Raw genomic sequence first — 16,467 nt, forward strand, 5'->3', positions numbered from 1 at the left:
GTAGTTATCTAAAAATGGAGTACCGGTATTAGTTATGTCCGTCCAGAGAATAAAATAGCACACTGAGCTGAGATGAACACCAATTAACCACTTTGCTCAAAAGTACAAAGTTTATTTGATGTCAGACAAATTTGTGTCAAAATAATTGGTTTATGTACACCAGAATTGATTTCAGTCTGATAATCTGATGACTGATCAAATTTGATCGGTTTGAGTGTTTAGAAATGTATTTAAGTTTTTAGTTCCAAAGCTTTGCATTAAAAGTATAATCATAAATAATACACCTAGCAGCAACAATATGACAAAGTTGTTGATTTTTCTTCCATTTGTGAATTAATAAAAGCAAATCCAAATCTTTTGAAATGACATTGTTGAAGCCGTGAAACGACGTGGCTACACGGCGGCCTTGTTGGAGAGGTCAACGGTCACTCAAATTCAAACCATGCAGAGTGAAATTATTATATAAGTCGTATGGTGATTATTACTGATTATTATTATTGAACCGATTTTGCATTGTCATCAAATGGTGAGTAGTTTTACTTTATTTGAATGTTGCCGATTGTTATTATCCTTGATGTCATTGCCTTTTTATCAAGCATCTTTATATTTATGAAGTTCATAGAGTTGGTTGTTCTGTAGCCACAAGAGGACACAAGCCACTGTCTTATAAGTTGTGCCGGTCCCAAGCCCAGATAAATAGAGGGTTGTGTCAGGCAGGGCATCCGACGTAAAAGCTTGGCCAAACAAAACAAACATGCCAATCAAACCTCTGAAGAAGGAGGACACTAATTCGCTGTGGCGACCCCTTGAAGGGAAAAGCCAAAAGGAAAAGAAGATCCACATTTCAGCCCTGGTTTAAGATTTTTAATTTTAGTCATCGAACAGTGAAAGTGAGCATTGGTGCAATAGTATACGATAGCGCTTGCTTTATTTTGTAACCTTCGCTCTTGAGTTGTTCAACCCTCGTCAAATTGTTTCACATGTGCGTTTGTGTTTTGTCGAAGGGGAAAAGGCCGAATAACAGAAATTACAAGTTTATTGCTGAAGTCTTGGGTTTGAGTGTTGCATCTGCATCTGACTTTTTTATTTCCATCCCATGGAGTCGTCGAACTGCATGTTTTTTGCAGCCCAAAGCTAAAACCAGTCGATGAAGCGGATGTACCACAGTTTGGTGGAGTTAGGTGTGCATCCTGTTCTTGTGCATCATTCCAGAATCTTGTTGCAACGCACAAACACTTTAACATGGGACATTTCCACATGCCGTTCCTCATTTGTCATGGCACAAAAATATGTCCTGGTAAGAGAAAAAAAGCATACGGGCCTGTGAGAATATTAAAATACAAATTGAGAGAAAAGACATTCACAAGGAAGTGGTTGATGTCACATTGTACACTTCTTGATAATGAACGTAGTATGTTTTTGTTTTCATACCGTTCTTGTGTGTCGCCATCTTTGACACTGATTTTGCTCACAGTCAGCAGCGGTTTGGTGTCCCGTTCGCCCAACGTCATGATGGTCTGCACTCTTTTCCACACATCTTTCCACAGAGCCGAACCTTCCCAGTGGAATTTGAGCGACATCAAATCCCCCAAATGTTTGTCCGTGGTGATCAGGAAGGTGTATGTTGTATTCCCCAGAACCTGCTCCGTGCTTGCCAAGTCGACAAATGAAACAACATTACATACAACATCTCATTTGATTAACTCATTCACTGCCATTCACAAATTTATTCGGGAATTGAAAATACGCCTCTGCAACATCGCATGGTCATCGGGGAGAGTGCCTCTGGATTGGCAGACCGGGGTGGTTGTCCCCCTTTTTAAAAAGCTCTACAGCCTTAGCAGGGTCCTCGAGGGTGCATGGAAATTCGCCCAACCAGTCTACATGTGCTTTGTGGACTTGGAGAAGGCGTTTGACTGTGTCCCTCGGGGAGTTCTGTGGATCGTGCTTCGGGAGTATGGGGTACAGGAGCGCCTGATACGGGCCTTTCGGTCCCTATACAACCAATGTCAGAGTTCATTGCCGCTATGTTAACCAATATGTATGTATTGCATCGCTATGTAATAGGACTGCCGCCCTCATTACAAGCTCATATAACTACAGTAAGTCGGAATCGTTTCCAGTGAGGGTTGGGCTCCGCCAAGGCTGCCCCTTGTCACCGATTCTGTTCATAACCTTTATGGACAGAATTTGTAGGCGCAGCCAAAGTATTGAAGGGTTCCGTTTTGGTGGCCACAGTATAGCATCTCTGCTTTTGTGCAGATGATGTGGTACTGTTGGGACCTTCAAGCAGAGCTCTCCAACTCCCTGGAGCGTTTTGCAGCCGAATGAAGCGGTTGGGATGAGAATCAGCACCTCCAAATCTGAGACAATGGTTCTCAGTCGGAAAAGGGTGGAGTGCCCCCTGCGGGTCGGGGAGGGGATCTTGCCCCAAGTGCAGGAGTTTAAGTATCTGGGAGTCTTGTTCACGAATGAAGGTACGAGGGAGCGAGAGATCAACAGGCGGATCGGTGCAGCGTCTGCAGTGATGCGGACTTTGTACCGATCTGTCGTGGTGAAGAAGGAGCTCAACCAAAAAAAGCTCTCAATTTACCGGTCGATCTCCGTCCCAACCCTCATTTATGGTCACGAGCGGTTGTGACCGAAAGAACCAGTTTCTGGATACAAGCGGCCGAAATGAGCTTCCTCCGTAGGGTGTGTGGGCTCTCCCTTAGAGATAAGGTGAGAAGCTTGGTCATCCTGGATTGGCTCAGAGTCGAGCCGCTTCTCCTCCACATCGAGAGGAGCCAGATGAGGTGGCTCGGGCATCTGATTAGGATGCCCCCTAGACGCCTCCCTGGTGAGGTGTCCAGGGCATGCCCCACTGGCAGAAGACCCCGGGGACGACCCTGGACATGCTGGAGAGACGATGTCTCCCAGCTGGCCTGGGAACACCTCGGGATCCGCCAGGGCGAGCTAGAAGAAGTGGCTGGGGAGGGGGGAGTCTGGGCTTCCCTACTGAAGCTACTTCCCCCGCGACCCGACTTCGGATAAGCGGCAGAAGATGGATGGATGGATGGATGAAAATATGACGTAGAGCGGCATTCATGATTTTTTTTCAGGGTTTTCTTTTCATGCTTGGGTGCTGATAAAGTGCTGGCCATGGACTCAAGCAATGCTTTGTTTTCTTTTCCACAAGGGGGAAGCTTTTCTCTTTTTATTATGTTAGCACTTTATTCCAGCTTCCGCTGTTGTTAAAGTGCTATACATATTAACCAATATGTATGTATTGCATCGCCATGTATTTGGACAGCCGCCCTCTTTTCAAGCTCATATAACTACAGATCCATATAACTTAGGAATTAACTCTTTTTATTCTGATGAAAGAAGAGAGTCTAAGGTTTCTAATGCTTCATTTGAATGTTTTTATAGTCCTAAAATCAATATTTTGTGGGTCCTGCAATTTGAGTGAATATGACAAAAACCCTGGCACTGGAGTGGACACATTTTTGCACATGTCTGGCAATGTATGAGTTAAGAGCCAAAATGCAGATTTTCACACAGGAGTGCATTACATTCACAGCCTTTATCAATGATCTTCTGCTTGCAATAATGCCTGACAGCACATAATGGAGAGAAGTACTCACAAGGCGAGAGGGAGTTCTTCGCTTTCTTCTTCGGTGCCGGTTAGAGAGATGCTCAAAGAGGGCTTGATGCTCTGAATGGGCTGCTCAAACTGAATTCTCAGCTGATAATGATAAACTGTATGAGGAGATCGCAGAACAAACCAAATTCAAGTCAAAGCAGCATTTCTGCCTGTAAACGGCAAAGGAGATACAGTACTTGTAGACGGACGTACGCTTGTAGGGCATCCTGGAATGTGTTTTCAGGTAGAACCTCATGTTGCGTGTTCCCATTCTGACCTTCTTGATGTTGTAGCCCAGCGTGTTGCAGTGGTTCCTTCGGCAGCTCAGACAGAGGCCTTTGTTAAAGGCCCGGTTGTCGCTGCACCTGTACCCTCTGATCGGACGGTTTTCGTTGAGCACGGAGTCGATGAACAGATGCACAGAGCGCTCGTGGGCGCATTTGACCATTTGCCCAAAGCCTGCAGCATAGAATGAAAGTGGGACATTGCTCAGGGGCGTAGCAAGACCATTTTCAGTGAGGGTTGGCCATGCATGCATTTTTGTGTCTTCAAGGTGGCATGGCTCAGTGATAAAATGGTTATTTCCCACTCCCCGGCCATCGTGAACACATTGATCCTTGTGCAAGACATGAAATCCTCAGTTGCTGTGTCATTAGTAGTCGAATATGGGCACAGTGTTAAGTGCTTTGAGTACCAGAGGTTGAAAAGCGCTAAAAAAGTGATAGCCCATTGGCTTGGCCTGCCCAAGCCACCCTTTAGCATTGACATAGCTGGATTTATTCAAGTCACTTGCAGTCTTCTTTTCCTTTCGGCTTTTCCCTTCAGGGGGTCGCCACAACAAATCAGTGTCCTCCATCTTGAGAGGTTTGATCCGCATGTTTGTTTTGGCCAAGTTTTTACGTCGGATGCCCTTTCTGACACAACCCTCTGTATTTATCCGGGCATGGGACCGGCACAAGAAGACTTATGTCCCTTTGTGGCTACAGAACAAGCAACTCACTCAGTAAAAGGCCCCCAAACATAAAAAGGTCATCGACACAGCAACATTCAAGTCACTTGCAGTGCTGTGCAAAAACTGCTTCTGTAGCCCATTGATGCCGAAACTGTAACATGATGGGACATTTTTACATTTTAAAACATAAAAAAAAACACTACTCAATTCATCCCATAACTGAATAGAATGGAAAGTATTTCTTCAGGTATAGTTTTAATTAAAATACAGTAAAGTCTCGTTATATCGATATCGGATATATCGATAGTCCCGGTTATATCGATACTATTTCTATGCACGCACGGAGAAAATTACATGCAAACAGGGTCGGATATATCGATAGTCCCGGTTATATCGATATTTTTTCGGACTCCCTTGAATATCGATAAAACGAGACTTTACTGTATATTGTTTTAAAAAAACATTACTTGCTCCAGTTGTTTGCACTTTGGCTACAAGAGGGCAGTATAATACAGCTATCGATAAACAGTCATTGCGTTACTCCTTGTTTTTCTTTGCTAAGGATAAAGAATGCATGCCGTGAATATACTCTGTTTACTGTTTTTTTATAGAAAATCAACTTGGAGAATATTACTCTTCGAAAACTGTTGAAGTATTCACATTTTTTTGTGCATTTAAGGCATCAATACTGATTTTCTGACATTGAATTGAATTTACCATTGTAAATTGTTATTTTTAATTATTGGGTTTATTAACTCATTCGCTGCCATTCACAAATTTATTCGGGAATTGAAAAGTGTGACGTGGAACGCCATTCCCAATTTTTTTTTTCTTGCATCGGTGCCGATAAAGCGCTGCTCAGACCTCAAGCAATGTTTTTTTTCTTTTCCACAAGGGGGAAGCATTTGCCTTTTGTCCACGTTAGCGCTTTGTTCCACCTTCCACTTTTGTTAAAGTGCTATATTAGCCAATATGTATGTATTGCATGGCTATATATTTGAACAGCCACCTTCATTTCATGCTCATATAAATACAGATCCATATAACTTTGAATTAACTGTTTTTTTCCTGATGAAGGAAGAAAGTCTACGGTTTCTAACGTTTCATTGAATGCTTTTGTAGTCCTAAAACTCAATATTCTGTGGGTCCTGCAATTTGAGTGAATATGACAAAAACCCTGGCACTGGAATGGACACATTTTTGCACATAGTCTGGCAGTCAATGAGTTAATAAGACCACCTGTGGATGATTGGGGGGCGGTATGAAAGTAAAAATTTTCATCTTGTACTGGGAAAAAAATCCACAAACTGTTTTGGAAAGTAGACATCAGATCTGACTTCGGCATTGTTTGGCCGTGAATGGTTTTCATAACAACCTAAAGATATACTGTACATACATTAGGGGGACAGAGTACCCGTCTAAGGCTGACACCTGTCATACGTTGACGTTGTCAGTTTCCTTTTTCAAGTCATCATGTAACTGTGTAGCTCGGAGGCAGCTTGCCTCAGATGCACGGACCGAGCACACGAAGGAAAGATACATGTTACTAATTAACTCTCGATCATGACAGTTGCTTTAATGTGGCACTCACTGTCTTTTTTTTGTATTGAGAGGCACCAAAACACTGTGAGTCGTCGAGCCGCTCCCGCTCAGCTGGAGGGAATTAAATTCATGTGCTCCAACGCACACAAGGAGAAACTGTCAACACCAGCAAAGATGAATGGGCTCAGTGCACCCAGGCTCCTCAAATCTCTGTTTTGAGGTGGCGGCACCAATTAAGAAAAAACAATGTTATGACAGAGCAGCGGAGGAGGATGCGACGCGGCTCTTCCTGTTTGACTGACATGTTTTCCCTTTGCAAATATATGCCAGCACGTGACGGGAAAAGAAATATTGATCTTGTGAGTAGCCTTGTAGAACCACTACAATAATAATGTCTTTGTGGTATGCTGTACAGTAGCTAAGAATAGTCTACACAGCCGTGTCCACGTGCCACTTTATACTGCTACAAAAAAAAGATGCATCAAAAATATTTTCACCAGTCATGACCTATAACCTTACCAAGGATGCCGTATTGGGAGATGTGCTCGTAGATGTTGTGCAGGTCACATCCAGGTTGGGAGTCGCCCCCATTGGGGTAAAAGTCATAATGAGCCACAGCTTGATTGATACCAACACTGAGGCCCGGACGCTTGTGGGTGAACGTGTGAATGGCGTCCACAAAGTGGGCATCGTCGGGCGACAGCCTGTCCGTTGGCGACATGCCTTCAAACAACGGTCCAGCAGGATCCAGACCTGCGCAACGGTCAAAAGTCAACAAGAATAGCAATGAAGACATTTTTATATTTTTCCAGCTCAAACTCACCTGTAATTCTTCCGATTTTGTCTCGTCCTTTAAAGTGGCTTCCAGCAAATCCAGAGATGTGAGCTCCGAGGCTATAACCAATCAAATGAACCTTCTGGAATGAGTATTGGTAGTGCTCCTGTGAGAGAGGGAGTAATAGTAATTTATTATTGCTTAATGTTACAGGGAGCCAATTCAGCATTTATTCCACAAGAGGTAAACAAGTCCAAAATTCCCTTTACAATATATTCTATGAGGCCCCTGTAGTCTAATCGCGGCATCCTATCGACATCATGGCCTCACAGGTGTCAATCAATCACTCACTGTTTTCTGAGTTTGGCTATCTGATGATCACAAGCTGAACTGTAATTGGTTGGAAACTGAACCGTGTGATGTCATTTTTAGTCGACAGCAAAATCGCTGGCCTGTTGGTGAGGCGGGGGGATTTTGCTAGTTAATTCATATGTCACAAATTCAATATTAATCAGAATAACGTGTTTAAACTAGTGGGGCTGCATAGAACATTTGTTTAAGAAAGTTTCTAACTTGACTTTCTCTTTAACTCATTGACTGCCAGACGATGTGCAAAAATGTGTCCGCTCCAGTGCTAGGGTTTTTGTCATTGTCACTCGAATTCCAGGACCCACAGAATATTGAGTTTTAGGACTCCATAAACATTCAACACAGCGTTAGAAACCTTAAAAGAGTTCATTATTATATGTGTCTGGAGTTATATGAGCTTAAAATGAGGATGGCTGTCCAAAATATCATGCAATACATACATATTAGTTTATATAACAACAGCTGAAACTGAAAATATCGCCAGAGGCTATGGCCAGCGCTCTATCGGCACCCAAGCATGAAAAAACAAAACTCACAAACTAATGATTATCTAGTTTTCAAATTTAAAGTAAAAGATAATGACTGTTATTGTGGTTTACATGGGATAGTATGAAATATTGGTTCGGACAGGCATCATGGCACTTGACATGATTGATTTGCTTTCGCACACCAAATAAAATGATGTGGGGAGCCATATTTGGCCCCTGGGCCTGGAATTTGACACCTTTGCATTAGTCCATTAGATCCAAGGGTAGCAGTCTTATGCATCTGACCAAATATTTTTTCTACTCCTATTAGTTTAGGTATACTTTTTTCTATCACATGGATATAATGTATTTTTAATTGGACAGTTCTTCCCTTTAGTTAGTTTTGCTTTTTCTATTTTTCAGCATGTTGTTGTTTTCAGCCATGTTGATGAAACGGTCAAAAGCCTTCTGTTACCTTGAGTGAGGACAACAGATGCGCAATGTCTTTTCCAACCGCACGCGTGCTGTTAGCCGCTCTGGGGTAGTGCTGGTGAGCCACGGGTAGCCAGTCGGTTATCACGACATTGACGTCTCGCAGGTGAGTTTGGAGGACGGAGGCCAACTTGATCACCCAGTTTTCCATCACGCCGTCCATCTGACCAAAGATCGCAACACAAAATTTTCTTGTTCATGTTGTTGCGATAGTGAGTTGACTTCAGTGCTTTATAGACTCACTTGATCAACTTTTATTTTTTTATATATTTGGTTCGTTGTAGTACCATAAATTTACTTCGGGTAGCTGTTTCTTATATTTGTTACAGTCATGCTGCAAAATATTAAAGATTACTTATTGAGATTAGTATCATCCATATCTCAGCATTTTGCTGAGATTTTTTTCTGCGACCCTAATGAGGAATAAGCGGTACGGAAAATGGATGGATGGATGGATGAAATTTCAAGTAATAAACACAACACCTGCTATAAAAATTCAATTGTAAACAAATAGTATAGTATATAGTATACAAGTAGTATAGTAATAACATAAAATAAAATAAAATAATACAGTAAAACCTTGATTTTAAAACATCTCGGTTCTCGTCCAGGTTTTTTATGCCGCAGTAAATGACTGAAATTCAGTTCTCAACCAAATGCAGTAAGATTTGGGAAAAAAAGATCCTAGCATTGGCCCTGTAGAGTATGATTTTAAAGCAAGTAAAGGATGGTTCGAAAAGTTAGTGTGGCCTGTGATTGGCTAGCAACTGGTTCCGGATGTCCCCCGCCTACTGCCCAAAGACAGCTGGGATAGGTGCCAACACGCCCCGTGACAGACAGAGAGAGATGTTTCTATGGTCCAATGTTGTTATAATGATGTTAAAATTGATGAAAAAAAATATTGTCACGATCTGGTTGGCAACCAACGGGTGGCGCTGTCACCTGCACAGGTGTTGATCATTCCAATCAGTGGCAGTTAAAAGGACTCCCGGCACGACCATTGGTTGTCGCGTCATTGGATGTGTTTGCTTCACCCTGTCAGATTTTGATCCTGCTCACTTTATTTTATACAATTTGTCAATTACACCCTGCTGTTCACTCCTGCCTGCTTTTTTGGGATCCACCACCATCACCACCTTGCAAACCGTGACAAGTTTGTTTTTATAGTATATTACATATGACCTGCTCTCTTATTACGTCTGTGTGCAGTTTATGCTGTAAAATAGTTAAAAAGTGCTTTTAAATAGTTGTTTTCTAGACTTGGAACGAATTGAAATGTTTGACATTGATTATAATGGGAAATGCTGATTCAGTTTTCAAACAAATCAGTTTGGCAAACAGGTTTCTGGAACGGATTATGGTAGGAAAACATGGCATCAATAAATATCACAGATTTTTCTTCATTGTATGAATGCTTTTGTTGATGGATTTTTAATAGCGATGGGGCGGGTTCTAACCCGCCCCAAAAAATGCGTGCACGTCCTGTTGAAACCATCATTGCAGTTTACACCATCGCAAACCTGAACGTCATCTTGTTGTTTCTAATATTCAGTTTATGTAATTAAATTCTTAAATGAAAGGGACATTTAACACAGACTGTCTGCATGAACTACAAGCAGGATAATAAAACAAGGCGTCCAATGACTAATCCAATCAAAAGTATGCATTGTGATCTTTTTGATAGACCCTCATTAAATTGCGCAGGTGTAGCCGCAGCGAGTCGTCCACGTTACGCTTCACAAGCAAGCCAGCCGGCAGCGTGACCTTACCGACCACCCGTGAGTGATGATGATGAGGGGATTAGTGGCGTTGAAGCCGCAGGACGAGAAGCCGTGCAGCTGCGGCGGCTCCAGTGTGCAGGTGTCCTCCCTCGACACCAAAAGCCGGAAGACCGAGCTGCTGACGTGGGGCTCTTTTGACTTCACAGCGACCCTCTTGTCATCCAGGTCAGCCACATCTCGGGGAGAAAACACACACACACGCACAAACACACACACACGCACACATGCACACACATGCACTCATGTTTGCTCTCAGGTGAATACTTACGAGTAATATCAAAAGCGTATACAAGGGTACATATCGATGTATGAGAACATTTCTTTGAGCATGTATTCCATCGCCTTGATTTCAAGCTTAAAGGACAACTGACAGCATTTTTCTGTTTCCTAACTGCCACCAGAAAAAACTTTTTATGGCATCGAAAATACCCAAAACTTTGTAAAATACATGGACACAACCTGTCCGGAGGCGTCGGTTGTCCTTTAAGTTTCCAGTTACAAGTGGACTTCAGGTCCTCACGAACAATTTATTGTGCATGAAACTCATACACAGATGAATTGTATTTAACAAAGTCTACTATATCAACAAAATACAGTAAAGTCTCGTTATATCGATACTCAAGGGAGTCCGAAAAAATATCAATATAACCGGAACTATCGATATATCCGATCCTGCGCCGAACTGCATTAAACAAAAGCCGCCAAAAGAGGGCAGCCAAGCGCCATATAAGAAACGAAGCTGGCCATTAGCTCCCTTTTTTTTTTGGGTGAGAGATGTTCCCCCAATGTTGCCTCAAAATGGCACATATAATTCTTTAATGATTGTAAACATGTATGCTTTAATCTTCAGAACTACAGTGTATTTGAAACATATTCATAACTGGATGTGTAACAAGAAAGCATATTATCCGAATCTGAAGCCATTGTTTGGATTCACAAGCAATGCAAGACGTCTTGGCGTGAAGTCATTTTTATTTGCATTTGAATAAAAAGTGACATCGGCTGTCCTTTAATACACAGTATGGAATGTTAATAATTTTCAAAATCATCGCGCTTCAGCAGACAAAACAAGAAACATTGTTGCAAAAAACGATTGCATTCATATACAGTACAGTGGGCATGTACATAACACAACAGGGAAACTGCAACGCTTACATCTTACTGTATTATGTATACAATTTAAAAAAGTCATCAATCTTCTTCTGCTTCCCATTTTTACCTTTTAACACAAACACTTCAATCTCGTCTGCTACACACGAGCTAGCGTCTGAAAATGAAAATGGCTCTGCTACACGGGTGCTGGGCACGTAACCAAGTCACCTGACTAAGTCGACCAATGGCGCGACACGCAACCAAGACACGTGACCAAGTTGACCAATGGCGCGACCGATGGCGTGTCACATGACAAAGTCACACGGCCAAGTCGACCAATATCGCGACCGATGGCGGCTCATGTGACCAAGTCGACCAATGGCGCGACCGATGGCGGCTCACGTAACAAGACACGTGACCAAGTTGACCAATGGCGCGACGGATATATCGATGTAAACAACAAAAATGGCCGGCGGGGGATGAAAAGGAGCACCGTAATAACCAGATTATCGTAACAACCGGGTATCGTACTAAACGGTACTAATTATACATAAAAAGACTAGAAATGTGCAAGGGAAATGAAAATAATATCGTAATAAGCGGTACTATCGATATAACCGATATCGATATAACGAGACTTTACTGTAATAATAATAATAAAGCCAACATTAGTTACATCACTTTTTACCTCGATCCTATCATGAATCTTTATCAATTTTGACCCTTTTATCTTCCAATTTTTAATCATTAAAAGACAATACTGCAGTAAATTGGTCTGAATTGCACGACTATCCATGATTAGTGTTGTGTTTTTGTGTTTATCATTTTACTTTATATTAACTTGATATGAAGAGTTTTTTTTACAGTTTCAGCTATTGTTAAATCGCTATATAAATCAATACTGTATGTATTGTATTGTATTGTATTGTATTGTATTGTATTGTATTGTATTGTACCAAGCATTTTGAATATGTAATTCAGTGATGCTTTCAGGTACCACTAGAGGGAGACAACGTGCCACCTTTAGAAAATAACTCGTAGACAATTTGGCGCACTGGTATTGAACAATTGTGTTTCGCTAGTAGATCATTCTGTGGAAGAATTTGTACACTAGGAAGGCAACTGCAAGTGACTAATGCCACCTACACCGACATGTTAACTCGTGCAATGTTATATTACTAGTCGCACCGTTTTTTTAAATACACATACGTAGTTGACATAATGGTATGAAAAGTCGTACCACGAGTGAGCACAATGAGCGTACCTGTGCATCAAACTTAAACTGTATAGCAATTAAATGCTCAAATAAATGGAAAAATATCTATCTCCATCTCATGCCACTTTTAGTCTCTCAATATGGAATCACGCGCAGAGGTGAACTAGGAACACAACTTGGACTAACTCTGAGGCATTTTCTTGGAATTGTAGGCTTCTTGTATGCTTCTAGTATTACATGTGAGGAGGAATTGGGTTGGATTTTGGTGCTTGTAGGTGACGGATGAGGCCCTCCTACTAGTTGGCCCTAGACCAGCTCAGAGAGAGAGAGAGAGAGAGAGAGAGAGAGAGAGAGAGAGAGAGAGAGAGAGAGAGAGAGAGAGAGAGAGAGAGAGAGAGAGAGAGAGAGAGAGAGAGAGAGAGGCAGAGACAGAGACAGAGAGCAGGAGAGAGAGCAGGAGAGAGAGGCAGACATACATATAGATATATAAATAGATAGATATAGACATAAATAGATAAATATAGTTAGAGAGAGAGGGGTAGAGACAGAGAGAGAGAGGGAGGCAGAGAGAGAGGGAGGCAGAGAGGGGGGGGGGAGAGGGAGAAAGGCAGAGAGAGAGAGAGATACATATATACAGTATATAGAAATAGACACAGGAGATAGACACATACATAGACAGATATAGTTATAGAAATAGATCGATAGATTGATAGGTAGATAGAAATAAGACATTAATTCTGCACTCCAGGTGGATGTCCTCACTCACCAGGTGGATGTCCTCTCGTGCGCCTTCCATCTACAGCGTGACACGTTAGCAGCAGACAGCACATGAGTTTGAGCACAAAAAGGGCATCACACTCGCTCATCGCTCCTTCAGGTGTCACAGTCAAGTCTGGAAATGAGATCAGTTCTCTCGATGTTTCAGTCAGTGGGGCCTAATGGCCTAATGTGGACTAAGGTAAAGTACGGTGGATTGGAGAGTGGCGGGTCGGGACATGAGGATCGAACAGGTTGCGAAATAGTCGAGGTATAAACGGTGGGGAGGCCGTCTGATGCAATGCAACATGACCCATGGGCCACCTTGTATACTGTGACTGCAGTACTTCGCGTTCGATAATAAATGAATGAACATTTCAAAGATCTGAGCTCAAACATGTAAATGCAGATTATTTCGCTCTACTCATGGGATTTAACTCATTCACTGCCAGACGTGTAAAAATGTGTCCTCTCCAGTGCCAGGGTTTTTGTCATTGTCAACTGAATTCCAGGACCCACAGAATATTGACTTTTAGGACTGCATAAACATTCAATGCAGCATTAGAAACCTTAGAATATCTTCTTTCCACAGAAAAAGAGTTAATTCCTAATTGATATGGGTCTGGAGCAGTGGTTCTTAATCACCAGTTTCATATGCTCATTCACCGAACCCTTCTTCCAATGACTGTGCCTACTAACTGCATACTAGACTGAGGAGTGGACCTCTGTGGCGGAGGATCCACCAAACCCCTGAGACCGATCGAACCCAGGTTAAGAACCACTGGTCTGGAGTTATACCAGCTTGAAATGAGGGTGGCTTTCCAAAATATAATGCAATACATACATGTTGGTTTATATAGCACTTTAACAACAGCTGAAGCTGGAACAAAGCGTTAACATGGAAAAAAGGAAATGCTGCCAATTTGTGGAAGGGAAAAAACATTGCCAGAGGCCATGGCCAGCGCTTTTTCAGCACCCAAACAAGAAAAAAACTAAACCTGAACAAATTTGGGAGTGGCACGCTATTCATATTTTTAATTCCCGAATACATTTGTGAATGGGAGTGAATGAATGAATGAATTATTAAATGTGTTTCTGTATTTCATTAGTGTGATTATTGTATGTGAAGCACTCTTAGTTCTTTTAATTCATAGAAAAAAAGGAAAGTCATACAGCATATAATGTTGTGAAAATGTATTCAACACAGGACAACACTTTCCAGAAGAAGATTTTGTTCCTACCGACTTTATTTAATACAATGTGTCAAATACACCCTGCTCCTCGCTCCTGCCTGCATTTTTGGGGTCCACCACCACCCACTACCTTGCAAATCGTGACAAGGTTGTTACCATTAGATGAGCCAAGGATGTATTCTTGGGACCACTTGGCTGTACACTCCATTCATATTATATAAGTTTGATATAATTGTATTATATCCAAATGAATTGTGCATCCGGATGGTTCTTAGCTCCCTTATTAGTGTAATAGCGCCAAAGGCTGTCGAGGTATTTTTGCTTGACATGTTTCGAAGCATCTGTTAATGTCCTGAAAAGGGTTCGGTCATACTACCTACTTTGTGGTTTTGCCTAAGGGAGTCCCTCAAGGCTATGTTTTAGTACCACTCATTTTAATGCAATCATCAAAATATCAATGTTACTGTGTGAACACCCTTTTTCACATAGTGCAAAGATCTTTATCATATGTTCAATTTTTTGACTGTATTGTATAACCATAATATTCAATTTTTAACAAGAATAAAGTTGTGAGTAAGTCATGGTGAGCTATGCACGTTTTTGGTGTGCCAAAGAGGAGGGTTCAAAGCTATTATCAGAAGCTTTCCAAACAAGCTTTCAAACTCTCCCGTTGGAAGTAACTACAACACCATTATTTTATGATATTCATGAAATATGAACTTCAAAATGTGTTTCCTGATTTAAATGTCTATTAAGTGTGCACTTTTAAATAATAATGCTCGCCTCTCTTGCGCCACACCAATGAGGATGTTTCCATCCACATTAGAAGATTGACATTAGTATTCTTGTCATCAATCTGCCAAAGAGCTTTCATTTGTCTACTTCCGCTGCCGTTTTGTTGGCAATCAGTAATATTTGTCTAGACAGACAGTCACACACACAATGAACACAGAAAATAACTATCATATGTGTCAAGTAGAACAAACATTCATGTGGGAATTATTAACCATATACTGTCAATACATATATGTGCATTAAATATTTATTAGTCACACTTCAATTCTATTCTTGACAGGGAAACAACTGCAATGGTACAGGCTCTTTAATGACACGGGAACAATATATCACCGAACATTTTGGTGAAACTTTGACTTTACAGCTCGAGGGCCCAGGTGGCAAACTACAGTCCTCCAGGGCCACGGTAAGGCGTGTTTTAGATGTGTCCATCCACAAATACATCTGATTTAAATGATCAGCATCATTACTCCAGCGCAAATCGCTCATGAGCTAACCTGAATCAGGTGTTTTGGAAAAGATTAATATCTAAATCGTGCAGGACAGCAGGCTTTGAGGACCAGAGATTTGACACATTTGCTCTCGGGTGCTTGGATATACAAAAGAGGGGACGTGTGTAGAATATTTTAAGGTGGGAGTGTCATAAAAATATATGTATTAATAATGACAATAAAATATTATTAAAAACAACTCAAACAACTCACAAAACTTTGAACACGTGGAAAATAAAGTGAATACGTACTTCAGAACACATTACGGTCATGCATTCGTATACGGTGGAACGTTCATAATCCACACAGCAAAACTCTTTGCCTGCTTACGACAACGTCATCAATACATTTGATACAACTAAATATGGCAAGTCTTGTGTGATACCAGCATTTCTGATAAAATGCCACACAAGGTTGGTACTACTTTCATTTGATTTTCACTTGATTTCACCACGATTAGCTTCTCTGTACTTGTATAGGTAGTTGTGAGGACACACAGGTGAGAATTTTTTTCCTAAGCCTGTGGTTCTGAACCTGAGTTCGAAAGATCCCTCGGAGTTCGCTTGGGCATCACATGCGGCAGATGATCGCTTGTCCAATCAGTGCTACTCGAAATATAGTTTGCTCAGTAGTCAATGTGTGACTGTCGTGATCGTATGTCATGCATGGTTCATTTTGTGCACAATTAAAAAAACTCAAAGCTTATTTTTAATACTTTTTCTCAGTTTTTAAAAAACGTTTTTTATGTTTTGTGAATGTGCTTTTGAACCAATTGGGTTCAATACCTCCAATAAGGTCAAGAACATTTTGCTGAGGACAAAAATGTGCTTTTTTTCTATTTTTTTAATTCATGCAATACATTATACGTATATATTTTTAATTCACTGTACATTTCCTTAATTCATATAATATTTTATTCTT

General features: G+C 41.3%; 1 protein-coding gene across 1 annotated transcript; it reads right to left on the reverse strand.

The window, feature by feature from the left end:
- Positions 1 to 1,047: 1,047 nt before the first annotated feature.
- Positions 1,048 to 13,285, reverse strand: lipca (lipase, hepatic a). Its single transcript, XM_088992532.1, is given in 10 exon segments — positions 1,048 to 1,221; positions 1,224 to 1,294; positions 1,432 to 1,650; positions 3,627 to 3,741; positions 3,839 to 4,084; positions 6,639 to 6,872; positions 6,943 to 7,060; positions 8,206 to 8,385; positions 9,992 to 10,179; positions 13,078 to 13,285. Coding segments are annotated over 10 exon segments (1,515 nt in total). The 5' UTR covers positions 13,178 to 13,285; the 3' UTR covers positions 1,048 to 1,177.
- Between the last annotated feature and the right edge of the window lie 3,182 nt (positions 13,286 to 16,467).

This window comes from Hippocampus bargibanti, linkage group LG03, assembly GCF_051943395.1.
Source record: "Hippocampus bargibanti isolate YZ-2025 linkage group LG03, ASM5194339v1, whole genome shotgun sequence".
In the NCBI taxonomy this organism is placed as follows: Eukaryota; Metazoa; Chordata; class Actinopteri; order Syngnathiformes; family Syngnathidae; genus Hippocampus; species Hippocampus bargibanti.